This window comes from Phalacrocorax carbo, chromosome 3, assembly GCF_963921805.1.
Source record: "Phalacrocorax carbo chromosome 3, bPhaCar2.1, whole genome shotgun sequence".
Lineage (NCBI taxonomy): Eukaryota > Metazoa > Chordata > Aves > Suliformes > Phalacrocoracidae > Phalacrocorax > Phalacrocorax carbo.
Window position 1 is genome coordinate 28496843 of NC_087515.1, and position 17643 is coordinate 28514485.

At 39.9% G+C, this 17643-nt stretch overlaps 1 protein-coding gene across 4 annotated transcripts in view; it reads right to left on the reverse strand.

Annotated features, from left to right (window-relative positions):
- Window positions 1–17643, reverse strand: part of EPRS1 (glutamyl-prolyl-tRNA synthetase 1) — a 46108-nt gene that overhangs the window by 11532 nt on the left and 16933 nt on the right. For 2 of the 4 annotated variants that reach the window (XM_064446276.1, XM_064446279.1), the window contains exons 12-22: window positions 17303–17362; window positions 15025–15135; window positions 13317–13453; window positions 12362–12569; window positions 11800–11912; window positions 11078–11195; window positions 10586–10957; window positions 9450–9680; window positions 8514–8762; window positions 7412–7642; window positions 6820–7085 (exon numbers count right to left, since the gene is read on the reverse strand). In XM_064446276.1, the coding sequence (XP_064302346.1) occupies window positions 6820–7085; window positions 7412–7642; window positions 8514–8762; window positions 9450–9680; window positions 10586–10957; window positions 11078–11195; window positions 11800–11912; window positions 12362–12569; window positions 13317–13453; window positions 15025–15135; window positions 17303–17362 (2096 nt within the window). The remainder of the gene's footprint in view (window positions 1–6819; window positions 7086–7411; window positions 7643–8513; window positions 8763–9449; window positions 9681–10585; window positions 10958–11077; window positions 11196–11799; window positions 11913–12361; window positions 12570–13316; window positions 13454–15024; window positions 15136–17302; window positions 17363–17643) is intronic. The other 2 variants (XM_064446277.1, XM_064446278.1) reach the window with 2 other exon arrangements.

Consider the following 17643-nt stretch of genomic DNA (forward strand, 5'->3'; position numbering starts at 1 on the left):
TAGGAATTGCAAGCATTTCCTTACCTTGGCTAACAACAATATTTCATATAAATAGCTCCGTTTCTCTTCTACTGTTTGAACCCTTCTAATTCTCACCATGGTCTCATCAAAGAACCTCATAATGGGCAACCCCAAGCACCTCCAATAAGTACCTAAGACTAACCAAAGCTGTATGTAAGCTGTCTTACTCTTCATTTGAAAAATTTCTTACCTAGCCAGTGGCTACAATTCCAGGAAACTTATGCAACTTGAATTCACCATTCATATGAATGTCTGTCACACTGTTCAAGACAGAAAACTGACCCTACCACCAAAATAAAGATAACTAGTAGAACTACAAGATTCTAAAGGAAGCTGAACTCGTCAGACTCAACTGACAGTAGACAAAGGTAAAGTTTTTCTATCTCTACAGAGAAATTTTAAGGATCAAAAGTGCATTTTTCTGGCATAATTTCTATACAAAATAATCAAATCTTTGTCTCTAACACGTGATTTATCTGAAACATAAATAAATAGTGCTGTGGAAAGACTTCTAAAACTTCCAGGGTGGAAGCAGGAGAGGGGATACACAGCAATCGTCACTGGAGAGTTCCACCATTAACTACAGCAGCACCTTGCCGTAGGTTGGGCTACATACCTGTCATGGTACTCAGGTACACATCCTGGTTTCAGGTGGGATAAGAGTTCATTTTCTTCCTAGCAGCTGGTATAGTGCTGTGTTTTGGATTTAGGGTGAGAATAATGTCGATAACACACTGATGTTTTAGATGTTGCTGAGCAGTGCTTACACTAAGTCAAGGGCTTTTCAGCTTCTCATGCTCTACCAACGGAGAAGGCTGGGGGTGCACAGGAAGCTGGGAGGGGGCACAGCCAGGACAGCTGACCTAAACTGGCCAAAGGATGTTCCATACCATATGATGTCATGCTCAATATATAAACTAGGGGAAAGCTGGCCAGGGGGCCACTGCTTGCGGGATGGCTGGGCATCTGTCAGCAGGGGGTGAGCAGTTGCACAGTGATTCACTTGCTTTGTATATTATTATTATTACTATTACCTTACTTCAATTATTACACTCATCTGAACTCAGGAGTTTTCTCTTTTACTCTTCCAATTCTCTCCCCCATGCCACCCGGGGGACAGTGAGTGAGTGGCTGTGCGGTGCTCAGTTGCTGGCTGGGGTTAAACCACGACAGTCCTTTTTGGCACCCATTGTGGGGCTCGATGGGTTGAGATAACGACAAATCTGACCAGAGTGCATTAGAACAAATTTGTTATAAACATTCATTATATTAGTTTGGTAGGTGCTGGTCACAATGTTCATTAATTTTCTCTAAGAGTTGTCATTCTTGCTCTTCAATTTGTGTTAAGTATCATCTTACTTACAGTATATGCTCCCTGTTGTGCTGTTTCTCACTGCTGGGAGCTGGGTCAAGGTTATTGTTTTGCTGTACTTTGTAACACTGGCTTATGATATGATAAAATGGCTGGTTCTTAGGCTAACCCAGTATTTGTACTCATCATTACTGTCATCTCTGTACTTCAGGAAGCATCTCTCAGAAACTATTAATAATTACACTTTGTACCTTTTCTCCTCAGGGAGTCAATTTATGGGGGAGACACTTCCCTTCACCTTCCCCTTCTACTCCAGGCTAGTTAAAATAGCTCTTGAGAATTCTGAATAACCCTGGGATGTTCAAACTGGCATGTTCCTCCTGCTCCTACTACTGAATGTGTTTCAGGTCTTGTTTAAAGTTAAACAACTATTTAAGAATACCACACAGAGATTTACCCCAAGGCTGGATAGTTATGCGTAGCAGGGTATATGGGATAGTATGGGCAGGTACCTAGGACAGTGAATCCTGAAAAATTAAGTAGAGTATTTGGAAAAAGTACGCTGTCACCCTGGCAATTCCAGAGAGACACAAATCACTGCAAGGTGCTGGGGCCTGGCCCATGCCTAGAGCCCTGTTCAACACTCTTCAGTACCCTGAAGGGGAAAAGAAGGCCTCTGAATCTGACAACCAAACAACAGGTACCACAGCTACTCCAACCCCAAAAACAGGCACTGAGGCTACTCCAGCCCCTGCATCAGGCACTGCGGCCAAACCAGAGAACCAACCCATGCCAGCATCTGTCACTCCTGTACACAAGAAGCAATCCTGGAAAAAAAAGTCAGCTCATTTAGTAAGGGATGATGAAAAAGCAGGGCCATCATGAGAAGAGGAAAAGGCAGAATGCATAAATGAGATGGTAACCACCTAATCCCTATCCCTGAGTGAACTGTGAAATATGCAAAAAGATTTCAGCTGTCATCCAAGGTAAGCACAATATAATCTGGCGCTCTGATGCTGGGATAACAGGGCCAGTAGCCTGGAATTAGAGGGTAAGGAAGCCAAAGAACTCAGATCCCTTTCTAGGGACGGGGGCATTGACAAGTGATTGGAAAAGGGGCACAAGCCCTCAGCCTCTGAAGGTGAAGAAAATGTATCCCTTCAAAGAAGATGTTATATATCACCCAGGTAAACGGACCACCATGGAGAGAAGTATCCAGTACCTGTGGGAATTAGCCATGCTGGAGGTGATTTATAGTGACTGGACAACAAGCAGTTATCCAAAGATCCAGATGAAGTCTGATACACATGATCCATGTGGCGGACGTTTCTATGGAGTGCACCATTATCCTATGCCAAATAATTGGCAATGCTGACCTGGAAAGATGGAGAGGCACCAACAGTGGATGAACTGCCTGGCCAACTCTGGCAATAAAAAGAAAATCTCTTCTTTCCTCATCTCAGCTGTAGGGAGATTGTCATGGAAGGTCCAGCAAGTTGAAAAGGATGCGTCCTACTCCCTACCCATACAGAGCAGTATCTCAGCTATTTGGAGTAAGCATTTCTCTGCTCAAGAGAGAGGATATAGAAAGTACAGGCCACTGGCCACCATGTGGTTTCACCTGCGTGACGATGGGGAGGACATGAGGAAGTGGGATGGAAAATCCACCTCAACCCTAGATCCACAGGTATGTGAGCTACAGGGAAAAGCAATCATAGAAGGGGATTCCTTCCTGGAAAATTGCTGCTCCAGTTTCCAGTGGGCAGTTCCCCAGACAGTGAGAAATTGACTACCCCAGGAGTGGAAACATAGCCCTACTATTTGCCGTGGACTGATCCAGACTGCACCAGAACAGGGTGAGGCTCCAGGACACCTGCAATACATTAATGATATCATCATGTGGGGCAACACAGCAGAAGTTTTGAGAAAGGGAAGAGAATAGTCCAAATCTTTCTGAAGGCCAGTTTTGCCATAAAGCAAAGTAAGGTGAAGGGACCCGCACCAGAAATCCAGTTCTTAGGAATCAAATGGCAAGATGGTCGTCGTCAGATTCCAATGGATGTGATCAACAAAATAGCAGCCATGTCTCCACCAACTAGCAAAAAGGAAACACAAGCTTTCTTAGGCACTGTGGGTTTTTGGAGAATGCACATTCCAAACTGCAGTCTGATCATAAACCCTCTCTATCAAGTGACCCGGAAGAACAACAATTTTAAATAGGGCCCTGAACAACAACAACCCTTTGAACAAATTAAACAGGAGATAGTTCATGCAGTAGCCCTTGGGTCAGTCCGGGCATGACAATATGTAAAAAATGTGCTCCACACTGGAGCCTGGGAGAATGGCCCTACCTGGAGCCTCTGGCAGAAAGCATCAGGGGACACTTGAGGTCAACCCTTAGAGTTTTGGAGTTAGGGACACAGAGGGCCTGAGGCATTCTATGCTCCAGCCAAGAACAATATTGGCAGCATATGAGGGGATCTGGGCTGCTTCAGAAGTGGCTGGTACTGAAGCACAACTCCTGGCACCCCAACTGACGGTGCTGGGCTGGGCGTTCAAAGGGAGGGTCCCCTCTACACATCACGCAGTCGATGCTACATGGAGTAAGTGGGTCACACTGATCACACAACAGGCTTGAACAGGAAACCCCAGTAACCCAGGAATCTTGGAAGTGATCATGGACTGGCCAGAAGGCAAAAATTTCGAAATCCCAACAGAGGAGGAGGTGACACGTGCCAAAGAGGTCCCACTGTATAATAAACCACCACAAAATGAGAAGCACTATGCCCTGTTCACTGATGGGTCCTGTCATCTTGTGGGGAAAGCATTGGAGGTGAAAGGCTGCTGTACAGAGCCCTATACGACAAGTCGCAGAAACTGCTGAAGAAGGTGAATCAAGTCAGTTTGCAGAGGTAAAGGCCATCCAGCTGGCTTTAGATATTGCTGACTGAGAAAAGTAGCCAGTGCTCTATCTCTATACTGACTCCTGGATGGTGGCAAATGCCCTGTGGGGCTGGCTACAGCAGTGGAAGCAAAGCAACTGGCAGCACAGGTGCAACCCCATCTGGGCTGCCACATCGTGGCAAGACATTGCTGCCCGGGTAGAGAACATGGTTGTAAATGTACGTCACATGGATCTCACATCCCCAAGAGTCGGGCCACTGAAGAACATCAAAACAACCAGTAGGTAGATCAGGCTGCTAAGATTGAAGTGGCTCAGGTGGATGTGGACTGGCAACATAAGGGTGAACTATTTCTAGCTCGGTGGGCCCATGACACCTCAGGCCATCAAGGGAGAGATGCAATATATAAATGGGCTCATGATTGAGGGGTGGACTTGACCATGGACACTATTGCACAGGTCATCCATGAATGTAAAACGTGCATTGCAATCAAACAGGCCAAGCGGTTAATGCCTCTGTGGTATGGAGGATGATGGTTGAAATATAAATATTGAGAGGCCTCGTAGATTGATTCTATCACACGCCCACAAACCTGCCAAGACAAGTACAATGTGCTTACAACAGTGGAAGGAACCACTGAATGTCTGGAAACATATCCCGTGCCACATGCCACTGCCTAGGACACTATCCTGGGCCTTGAAAAGCAAGTCTTATGGTGACATGGCACCCCAGAGAAAATTTAGTCAGGCAATGGGAATCATTCCAAAACAACCTCATAGACACTTGTGCCAAAGAACATGGCATTGAGTGGGTGTATCACATCCCCTATCATGTACCAGCCTCCAGGAAAATCAAACGATACAATGGACTGTTAAAGACTACACTGAGAGCAACGGGGGGTGGGACATTTAAAGACTGGGATACACATTTAGCAAAAGCCACCTGGTTAGTCAACACTAGAGGATCTGCCAACTGAGCTGGCCCTGCCCAACCAAAACTTTTACGTACTGCAGAGGCAAATAAAGTCCCTGTAACGTGCATAAAACATATGCTGGGGAAGATAGTCTGGGTTATTTCTGCCTCAGGCAAAGGCAAAACCATCTGCAGGACTGCTTTTGCTCAAGGAACTGGGTGCACTTGGTGGGTAATGCAGGAGGATGGGGAAGTCCAATGTGTACCTCAAGGGGATTTGATTTTGGGTGAGAACAGCCAATAAAATAAATTTTATTATGTTAATTGCTATATAAGATTGTATATCATCACTTCTATAGTGGCTGTATGCCATATCAATGGTATTACAGTAATAATCATCCAGATTAATGAAGAATGAACTTTGATGAAAACCGAAGCAAAGCGCAGTAATAATGGAACCAAATTGGTTTCAGCATGCAACAATCCAACAGCACACACCATCTCTCTTGCCCTCAAGGACTGTTATGACAGACTGTGCCCAAAGTCATGGACTAAATGAACAGAACAAACATTTTACAGGGATGGCCCATAAACTAAGTGAATTATATTTGTGTGTATATATCAAAAGACAAGAAAAGCAGTGGTGATTAATTGGAATGCATTGGAAAGTGTGGGACCTAGGCATGACATAGATGGTACAGAATAAGGGGTGGATAGTACCCTGGTTTCGGGTGGGATAAGAGTTCATTTTCTTCCTAGCAGCTGGTATAGTGCTGTGTTTTGGATTTAGGGTGAGAATAATGTCGATAACACACTGATGTTTTAGATGTTGCTGAGCAGTGCTTACACTAAGTCAAGGGCTTTTCAGCTTCTCATGCTCTACCAACGGAGAAGGCTGGGGGTGCACAGGATGCTGGGAGGGGGCACAGCCAGGACAGCTGACCTAAACTGGCCAAAGGATATTCCATACCATATGATGTCACGCTCAATATATAAACTAGGGGAAAGCTGGCCAGGGGGTGCTGCTCGGAGACTGGCTGGGCATCTGTCAGCAGTGGGTGGTGAGCAACTGCATCGTGCAGCACTTGTTTTGTATATTCTTTATTATTATTACTATTTATTTTATTTCAGTTACTTAACTGCTTTATCTCAACCCATGAGTTTTCCCCTTTTTACTCTTCCATTCTCTCCCCCATGCCACCCAGGGGACAGTGAATGAGTGGCTGTGTGGTGCTCAGTCATCAGCTGGGGTTAAACCACATCACAGTAAATATTCTGGAAATCCTGGTACAATGAAATAAGCATAAGAGTTGTTTTTTTTTTCCTCCAAGGTTTATACTGAGCAAGATAGAGCAGCATATTTGCAGAAGCAAATAAAGAAGCATAGCAAGTTCTCAATGACAGTAACAGTACCCACAGTAACAGTGTGTGCACACTGCTTTATGCTTTCTACAGGCTACGTAGAATTTTCCTCCATTGGATGCTGAGGTGCAACTGACACTAAATAAACTTAGGATCAAGCCAAAAGCAAGTTACCAAAGTATGAAAATGAACACAGTTATTGTGGAAATGTCCATGCTTTCAGGTGAAATGAGAAACCTGTAAAACTAACTCTGAATAGAAGTAAACGTTTGAGGTTTCTAGCAAATAGATTAAAGATTGCGCCTCTACCTGGTTTGTTTCTTAGGGCCTTGACCCTCTCCTGATCCACTTGAGGAGAGTTCATTACCACTCTGTCCTTGCAAAGGTTCTTTTTTTGGGCCATCATTTTGCTTCTGTTGCTTACTCTGCTTTTCAGACTTGTTATCTTTCTCTTTCTTCTTTTTGTCTTTGTCATCAGTGCCACTAACAGAAATTGGTTTATAGTCAACTCCTGCAACAGACTTATACTGGGCCTTCAACTGAAGAAGTTCCTTCACAGCAGCATCTATCTTTTCCTTGAAGAATAAAAAAAAATTTCATACAAAAATCACAGGAATAAAATGGCTCTATCAAAAGAATAATATGGATCTATGTTTGGCATTGTGGACATCCACAGAGTGTTGGGGGAAAAAACCTGCAAAAGCCAATACTTCACTTAAACGCATTAACATTTTAAGGACCATATCTGAACGGAATAATTTTACAAGTACATTTCAGTTCTCAGAATTCAAGTGTTGCCTATTCAAAATGTACATTTCTAATTCCCATAATCACACAATTTAAAAAAGATTTTTAGATTTAAATACATATATTACATTTTTATATTACAGTACGTTTTTACCTTTTCTGCTTTTTCTGACTTCAATTTCCTAACTTCATCTCCTTGGAGAGCTACTTTGCTAAACAAGGCTTTAGCTTCGGGTGTGTCTGGACCACTGAGTACTGTGTTTGACGTTTGGGGCAAAGCAGCTTCTGCTACTGGTGGATGTCCTGGCCTGTAGTCCTGCCCAGTCTTTTCCTTGTAGTCAGCTTTTAGAGCAAGAAGGAGTTTTACAGCTTCATCTATTTCATCCTATATGGAGAACAAATAGCAATATGTACCAGTGAGAATTAAAGAAAGAACTGACAAGAAGCATTGACTTTCAGGCTAAGAAAATAAAACTTCAATCTAGCAATAAAACAGTGCTTCATAATTAGGAGAGGACTCAAGTAATAGCTCTCCCCCAAGCAACAGGAGCTGTTTGAGGACAGTTTGAGAGCTGTCACATTGTACCAGAATGCTCCCCTAGCCCGCCTGGCCAGCTACAAGCTGTTAATAGCATAATCTACACTAAAAAATACAGTAAGCTGTTTTTAAAAAGGGATTTAAAAACAAAACAAAAAACAAAACAAACAAAAAACCACCCACCAAAGCAAACCTTCCCAGCCTCTCCCCCCCCACCTCCCCAAAAATAAAAAGCCCAACACCAAAACCAATTCTGCAAGGTAGAAATATAGGCAGAAAAACCAGCAGCTCCTGAAAACACATAGGTTTGTCTCATGTACTTTTCCACAACTATCACTGAATTTGTCAAGTTTTCAAAAGTCTTGTTATTGTTGCAGCACACTAGACACTTTTATCTTCACTTGTCCCAAATACAGCAAGAAAAAGCAAAATACATTAAAAACTTCTGCAAGGTTGATATCTGCCATGTTTGCACCTATTCATGTAGCTGCGAGGGGTTAAGTTTGACTTTCTATACCAGTCGAATTTAGAATTTGTATCTCAGAGTCAAGAAAGTATCCAGCATCAGTAGCCCTGTGTGGCATTATCGGACCATGCAAGTTTGATGGCTAAGCTATGACCTGGACATAAAGGAGCTTAGTACACTGATCATTATTTGGTGAAAGATTCCCCCCAGTGGCAAAATGTGGTAAGACACTTGCTTACTCTACTGTTATACCTTGGAAGCTTTCTCTGCTTTGAGTCTCCGTACCACTTCCCCTTGTTCAGCTACATTATCATAAAGTGCTTTGCCATCCACTAAGCTACAGGGCGCCGAGTTACTGCAGCATACAGAAGATGGAAGTGTAGTAGAAGGTATACAAGGAGGAGCTGAAGGTGGATTTCCAGGCTTGTACTCTTGACCTGTCTTTTGTTTATATTCTGCTTTTAGATTTAAAAGAATTTTCACAGCCTCATCTATTTGTTCCTGAAGCAAGAAAGGACAAACAGCAGTTGCAGATAAAGAGAGAAACAACAGAGATGCAACACAATAGCTAAGATAACATAGCCTTTACCAGAATGGCACTAACATAGCTGTTGTAGTAAAACTTCTTGAGCTAACTTGCTAGTGTAAGTTGTCATTATTGAGTTCTGTGGTAAAACTTTTTAGCCAGAATACCTACGAGCTGCACATCAAAGGACCTAATCAGGCAGTATATATAAGGGCTGATTTCTGTGCCATGAAAGCTTCCCATTTAGACAGCTTAGTTCCCTGCAGTTAGAGCAGTCCATGGCTTTGTACACTAGAAAATGGCAGCAAATACTCAGATTCTGAATAAAGAATGGTTCCCTGGCCACTATAAAATTACTACCAAATTTATTATTGCTATTCTAGCTTTAAAGTTACAGCCTTTTTTTTCAATTTACTGACTATACTCTATATACTTAGCTTGCACTGCTAAAAGACCAGCCTGTTTGTTTATTTTCCAGGTTATCCATCCACTAGCAGAGATCTCATGAAGTCAGCCATACAGCTTAAGAGAATTTGGGAAAGCACTTCATGAATTTGAAAGTACTTGTTTATATTTTGTTCCTCAAGTTTCATAAAACCTCTAATTAGGTTTTAGTTTAAACTGAAATATGTTCCACTCAGAAATATTCACTGCTATTACACCTTTGAAGCTTTCTCTGATTTAAGTTTGCGGACCACTTCGCCTTGTTCAGCTACTTTGTTGTACAGAGATTTGCTGTCTACTGGACATGGGGATGGAAGAGTAGAAACAGGAGAAGGCTGAGGAGGGACAGAGACCACAGGTGGGCTTCCTGGTTTGTACTCCTGGCCTGTCTGTTGTTTATATTCTGCCTTTAGGGATAAAAGGACTTCCACAGCAGCTCCTATCTCATCCTGGAAGAGAAAGGAAGGGGTAGAAATAGGGAGGAACAAAGACATAGAAACATAAGACTCTGAAGTGCACCTTAAATACTTTAATCAAAAGACCTTCAGGTCATGCGGACCTATTCCACTTTCTTAACTATTTAGTCGAATTGTTCAGAGAAGTTTTTTCTACCACTTTCCTGCTTTAACAAAGTACCTCCTGTTAAGAGCTATACAACCCTACTAGTCCTAAATAAAATTGTAACAGTCAATTAGTTTAGATCTTCCCATTTATTTAGAGTTTATGGTGCCACCAAGACACTATTATGAACCATATTTAACCACCAGGCAAAATGTGTTACTTCCCATCTTGTCTTGTTCTGCATTATAAAGAGCAGGAAGAAAACAGCTACTAGTAGCTCTGTTTTCTATGATCAGCTACAGACAGGAAGAAGTTTGAAAAATATCTTTGGATCTTTACTTTCTTCTTTTTCCTTTTTGTATTTTTTTTAAGGTCTAAATAGCAAAAAGTCAATCCTATGAAATCACATAATTTGACCATATTTAGTGAGAGAGAGAGAGAGAGAGAGAGAGAGAGAGAGAGAGAGAAATACCACAAGACATTTCAACCCCAAGGATCAGATTTGGATTCTTAACCAATTCACACTGTGGGGTGAACCCTGTTCCCTTTTCAGAAGAGCAGTTTAAGAAATATAGGAATTTACTTGCATCTTTATGCATATTAACGCAAACTTTGCCATACACTTTTAGCTAAAAGTTAAGTATTGGAAAACACAAGTCTTGATAGAACAGAGCCCAGTCCAAATGATGATCACTATTAAAACATGGAACTATAAGCACCCATTTCCCTCCACAGACAAAGGACAATGGGCTATGCAAACCCAAACAAAAAAATATTAGTTTAAATCAGCCACCTTAGGTGCTTTCTCAGCTTTCAGTTTTCGGACCGCTTCTCCTTGCTCTGCTACTTTATCATACAGAGCTTTACTGTCCAGGGTACTAGAGGTCTCAAGCTTTGAAGAGTGTTCAGTTACAGATACTGGTGGATTTCCAGGCTTATACTCCTGGCCTGTCTTCTCTTTGTATTCTGCTTTCAAGGCCAGCAACTGTTTCACAGCTTTATCAATATCTTCCTTTGATGCCTTCTTAGCTTTCAAGTCACGAACTATATCACCCTGTGCAGACACTCTGTTGTAAATGACCAGGTGACTTTCAGATACAGTACAGGTTGGAGTAGAGTTATCACCAACAAGTGGAGGAGATTTTCCTTTTACAGCTGAACCAGCCTTAAAAAAAAAAAAAAAAGAAAAAAGCAAAAAGCGCTAAGTATTCAGCATTATACTCTTATACAGTTACAGATGAACACTAATACATTTTTATGGCACTTTACTAAAATGTAAGTTTACCTCTTTCTTTGCAGTTTCAGCTTTGGTCTTTTCTTTTGACCCAGATGTTGGCATTTCCTTAGTGTGTCCATCAGGGATGTAAATCAAAATGCACGGGGCATCTTTACAGCTGTAAGGACTATAAAAGGATTTATAGAAAACACAACAATAAAGGAAATACAATATACATATGAAATGTTTATTGAAACATATGTTCTACTCTTTCTACAAGATGCTCTGGCACAACTGCAAGTTTATCTTTGTACACAACTGTAGTTACCCAAATTTACATAATTGGGGATCTGCATCGATTCCCGTTATGTACAAGTTTTCTTTATGTTATAATATTATGCTGGAATACAGCGTAACTTAGTAATCTGGTAGTTTGTGAAAGAACTGTTACAATTAAATAGTATGTGCACACTCTAATTGAGCAAATGCCTGTTTTTTTCTGTAACATTGTTCCTTAATTTATATACTTAGAATCACAAGGAAACCATGATCTCTTTACTAAGCCCAAGTTAGTTGGGGTGCACCAAAAGTGCTGTGTGCTTGGCTTAGATAGTTTGAAGAGGTAGGAATGTACAAGCTAAAAGCTGTGCCATTCCACAGAAAGGTCACGGTAAAGGGGAAAATTTTTGCAGGCAACATTACTCTTGCCAATGCACATGTGAAAACATTAAAACACAGCAAGTTAAAGCAAATTCTGTGAAGTCTATGCAGGCCGTTCTCAGGTAGCTTACCTCACTGGCTCATAGGGTTGATCACAAATAAAGAATCCTCTCCTCTGAAGTTGTATGATGTCCCCTTTTTTTAAGTCCTTAAGGCAAGGATCACCTAACATCAGTTCTTCTTGCTGTAAGAGTGAAAAGAAATCAGTCCAAATCAAGCAGAGCACAAGAAATAGTAAGAAATACAGTATAGCTGTTGAAGGATAGTGGTGGTTTTCCAATTTCAGAAGTGTTGAATTGTTAGTTAACACCAGGGGCAGCAGAACAAGTACTCGCAGTAAGATGCTACACTCATAGCAATGTATAAAGACAAAACCTCAAACTATTGGTCAGAGATGTGTAAAAGCCAGGTAACACCTGAGAAAAAGCATAAGTCAGATTTTAATTTTGTAATTTTGAGAGGTTAAATGGAAAACATGGAAACTACACACACCAGCACATGATTTACTTGTTTGACAATGTTTGACAAATGAAATCTTACAATTTAAAAAAAGGGTAACTAGAAATAGTAATGGCAAAAAAAACCCCCAAACGTTAAGCTTTGTGGAATAAAGGGGACAAAAAGATAACTGACCTTGCTATTTCGGTTGATATATTGCTTGAAATCTTCATCTTTACCTAGAACTGGCTTAGTGATCAGATGCTCATAATTCACACAGACAGTTGGGATGAGTGGTGCACGTGGAGTTTCTGCTAACCAAGTGATCTTAGTCGTTTTTTTGAAGTCCTTATTCTCTAAGTTCAACTTGGCATCGATGGATGCAATTTTTCCACTTGAATTTCTATAGGAAAACAGAAATCAAGAAAACAGAAATAAGAGTAAAACCTAAGTGATTTGTTCTAATTTTATACTAGAGCTCATCAATAACATTCACGGAAAAATGAGTGTTCAGAGTTCATTTTTGAAGTGTGGGAGACATGCAGGAAATGAAAGTGTATTTCACTCCTGTTGAAGTTCTTTATTTTTGATTTCTTAAATATAAAGAGACAGTAAAGAACATGGGAGGGGGGCGGGGGGATCTCTACTTATTTATGTTCTCTGTCCCAGCTCACCCCATTCTGCCACTGCCACAACACAACTACTTCAAAGATACTAGGATGACATTAATGGTCTCCTTCCCCCACCTTAACATTTCAGCAACTGCAATTGTGGTAGGTGTAGTTTTTTAGCATGCAAAAGTAGGTATTCATTACAGGGTGAAAGTTGTTATAACATCAAGTGGGGTTTTTTTTGTGTGTGAAAAAGCTGTTTCACAGTGGAAATACTACCACTGATACATGGAGAACACTGGATGAGAGACATGCAGTATCAGGACTGACTGGTGATTCCAGACCTGAATCTAGAGTAAAATATGCTCTATGCTAAAGTGTTGTTTTCTGACACATTTCAAAGTAGATTTTTATATACAGAAACATAGAATGGACATATATGGACAACCATTAATATTTTGCTCTTTCAAGCTACCTATTACAAAAATCAACAATTAGCTGAAAAGCAAATAATCATTTCATCTTCCACTCTTTGTTACCTGTTTAACTTAGTGATGATAATATTGCCCCAATTTATGAACGTAACCACCTCTCCCTCTGTCAGGGTCTCTGCATCTGCACCCTCAATCAGGACTCTGGAGCCGTACCACACAGGTTTCAACCCAACATCAGCATTCTGTGAATAATGATTTTTATTTTAAAGGAGAGACTGTTATTTATATAAGCTGACTAAATTTAATGCAGTGCCAAAACACTGCTTTATTTATGATAGAAGACAGATGATAACAATAACGCAAAGCTATATTATTCTTCCACACCTCCCCCAGGTTTCAGGTTCACAAGTGTTGCATGCATTCCTCTGACAGTACGCTCAAAAACACCCATCTCCTATCAAATACTAGCTCCAACACCACTGATAGCATACCCTGTTTCCTTAAGGTCCATACATCTTTAAGATCTTAACAGGTAAAAACTAAGTTTTTTCTCAAGCTTCCAATTTGGTATGCAAATGCCCTTCAAAAGTAATTTAATAACTCTCATTTTTGCCTTTTTATATAGTTAATATGGAAACAAATATGGAGCTTCTCTCAGCTGCATGAATTTTTGAAGACAGAAATTGGAAATACATCACTTATAACACTAAAAATAGCTTTAAAGCATCTCAACAATGGAGATAAACTGAAAAAATGCAGACACCTAGAAGATCAGGAGTTTGAAATTTCTTTCTTTTGGTCAGTTCTTCATTGTATGCTTGAGACAGCATTTTTAATATCAATGTTTTAATATACTGGCTTTCAGCTGCCCAAACTTCAGATTTTTGACTCTTAAAGAGATACAATTTTCACTTGCAACTGCTGAATATGTTTCCTTGTTTATCTGCCACGGGGAAAAGGGCAAACTAGATGGCCACCTCTCAGTTACCAGAAATGGCTGCAGAAACACTCAGAGCAACAAAATAAAAATAAATGAAGCAAAGACTCAACAGTATTCACTTGCTTCTCAGTATAAGTGTGATATCTAATGGATGCTTTCAGTGAAGTTAAAGTACAATCTGAGATGCCACACTCAAAGGAAAGCATCTTCCCTAATTGTAGTGCCAAAAAAGAATTGTATCAGTAACACATCCCCCTTGTTAAGGAATATTATTCAGTTTACTGGATACTAAGAGTATGAAATTAGCAAGTTCTTAACTTTTGATAATAACTATTTGCTATGCAAATTTAAAAGTCATATTAAAAAAATCCAGAGATTGGTGGACTTAACAGGTTAATATATCACTTCTTTACATAAGTCTGATTTTATAAGCTATTTTTTAAAATCTCCTGCATTCCGTACTCCTATGGATAAGCAGTATCTACTGTATTATACCATAAACCCTGAATAAAATTTTATATTTACACTTTTCTATGAAATTTAGTATCAAACAGTGATAAAAACTGTCTGAGCATCACTCCATACTTGTAACATCTTGCCTCTTCTGAAAACTCCCAGACACACCTTTCAATACATGGTCTATATGCACTCTATATATTTAGAAAAGCAGTTTCCCGCATCATCTTAACAGAACAAACACTTTCAATAGTTGCCCACTTTTTGACAATTCTGTGAAAAAATTACACCTGGGTTTTATCTCATGCTGTCTGAGCAAGTTAAAACCAGGACTCTCCCTGCTGACTGCTCCAAGCCAAGGTACTTCCAGTCTTACTGATTTGCAATACAAGAATATTAAAAGAGTAAAGCGAGAACCTTTGGATGTTTAGCCACTTCTTTCATCTCTTCTTGAGCTTCAGGAATATTTACTGGGACCACTGCATCTTTCAGCAGAGCAGTGTACCGAGGTGCTACTGGGTCTATAACCTACAGAAAACAAATGATGGGGATCATAACCATATGACATTGACACAGAAATAAGATGTATAAAACAACAACTACCGAAAAGGAATATTAACTGGTATTCTTTATGTTACTGCATTCGTTTAGGTTTTCTTTAATGTTACTTTAACCCAAAGCTATAGAAGAGGAAAGTAAGAAAAAAGGGGTAACACTTCACAATTTCCCATCTTTACTGAAGTATTTTGAGTAAAAACCATGGATTGAGTACTACTGTCACCAGAAGTAACCAAAATTATGAGCTAATGCCTCATAAGGAAGACAGCAAAATGTACTTTGACACAGTTTTACTATGCACACAGGCTATTACATCGGGACCAGTTTCTCTCTAGGTAGCTGAATTTAAAGCAACAATTTATCAGTGCAGTTCGTTCTTTTTCCAGCAGCACAAGACCTAACCCCATACTCATTTTCTAGGTCAGCACTCCAGCAGAATCAGGGACAAACCTGGCTATACAGGAAGCACCAATTAAGCCTGCAATTTTAATACAAACGCATTAGATACTATAATAAGGCAACACCATAACATTGACTTTGTCAGGATTTCTACAACATGAGTTGGCAAGAAAAAGATACCACTAAAATGTCTTCCTATATTTTTACTGCCATTTTCAAATTGATTTAGTTTTTCACAGCATTTTTCATACCTGAAATACTGGTTTGATAAACTGTTCAGAGGCACTTAAACACATAATTCAAGTAAAACAGTTGTCTAAGTCCAAACAGAATATCAGAGATCTACCAGTTTAACTGGAAACTAACACAAAGGAAAACACCTGCTTTTACTAATATAAAGTGACTTTTCTTCTCCTCAGTTTATTCCTGCTCAAGCGAAAAACTACACAGCAATTTTAGGAAAAAATATTTGTTATCTAATTACCTGACATTAGCAAGCAAGGTGATATGATGACATACTTTTAAGAAATTACATATTTCTAAGTTCATAATCACTGATGTCAGACTCCTAAATATTAGATACACCTTTGAGCCTTTGAGCTCAGAACTACCAATTGCTTTTGCTCATATTGCAGATTGCAAACTATCCGCACAGATACATGTAAATAAAATTGGCTAATAAATATGGTGCTGTCCAAGGAGTTGAGTCAGAGGTTTAAGAAACTCAGTTTAAAAGCCAATTCGAAAAATGAGCCCTGACAGTCCATTGTGGATTCTTCCCCAAAATCCAATTCTTAGTCATAAATATATTTATGCAGCAACAGAAAGAACCAATTCATAAACCTTTGTTTATGTAGCAGACCAAATGCAAAATATATGAAGAAATAAAAGACACATGCCAGACAAGCAAAAACTACTTAAATGAACAGGTCTGGGTACTCTCTAAGCAAAACCAAGCAGGAATCCCAATGCAAAATAACAGGTGTTTCCACAATCACACAAAATATGCCATCAGCATTATAACAATTCGCCTTATTATAGTGTCCAAGCATCTGCTGCCAGAAAGCGACTAACCGTGTCAAGATGCAATATTCCTTATTTGACATTCAGTCAGAAACATCAGCAGTGCTGGCTTTATCTACATAGGCAGGATACCCAGCACATTAGTCCTTTTGCCACAGAAAGGAAAAGCGGCCAACATGAATCAAATTGAATAAGATTTGTGTTTATTTTAACAAATAAGCCAAACCAGAAACAGGCAGCCTTTTAAAACTAGGAATAATGCATTTTCAGTGGGTTTGTAGAGCTCCTGTTATATAAGCAAATGTGACTGTGCTATGAAGCTGCAAAATGATAGCTTATGCTATGTATGCTTACAGCACTGTAAGCTATATGCTAAGGTAAAAAGCATTAAGTAATACCTTCTTACAGATAGCTCGCAGCTTGAAAGCAGAAAAATGAAATGCAATTTTCATATCAGATTTTACAGCAAATATCATTATCTTTCCCCATACTACTAAGTAAGGCAAATAAGTATTGGTATAGGAGATAAGTAGGATTAGTGCTAGACCAGGTTAGAAGTGGGGGGGGGACATTCCATTTTCCTGAAAGTGTGCCAAATGATGCAAGATATTGCAACTGCTACTTGTTGTGATAAGCACTCCAATGAATGCTGGATTCTCTACATATCCCAGAAAGAAGTTATCAGGAGTAGCATCAAATTCACGTAAGCACATACCTTTTTATTAAAGGACCAAATTTTATCCCACTCCATATTCACGACGGATCGAGAGGAACCCTGGAAAAAAACCCACATTAATATAAATATTCTAGCTATTAGACCCATTTAAAACAAAGTCCGTTAAAGACTACAAACCCTCTACACTGTTTGCATTCATCAAAACAATTTAGACAGGCATCTTGAGCTTGCAAAACACACACTTTTTAAAATAAGAAACCTGCTACCCCATTTTGTCAGGACCTGCTCACAGGTGTCAAAATTGTTTAAGCAGTACACACGAAAGCAGCAAACCTTCACAAGAAGAAATCTCATAGTCACAAGTACTTTAACTGAAACTT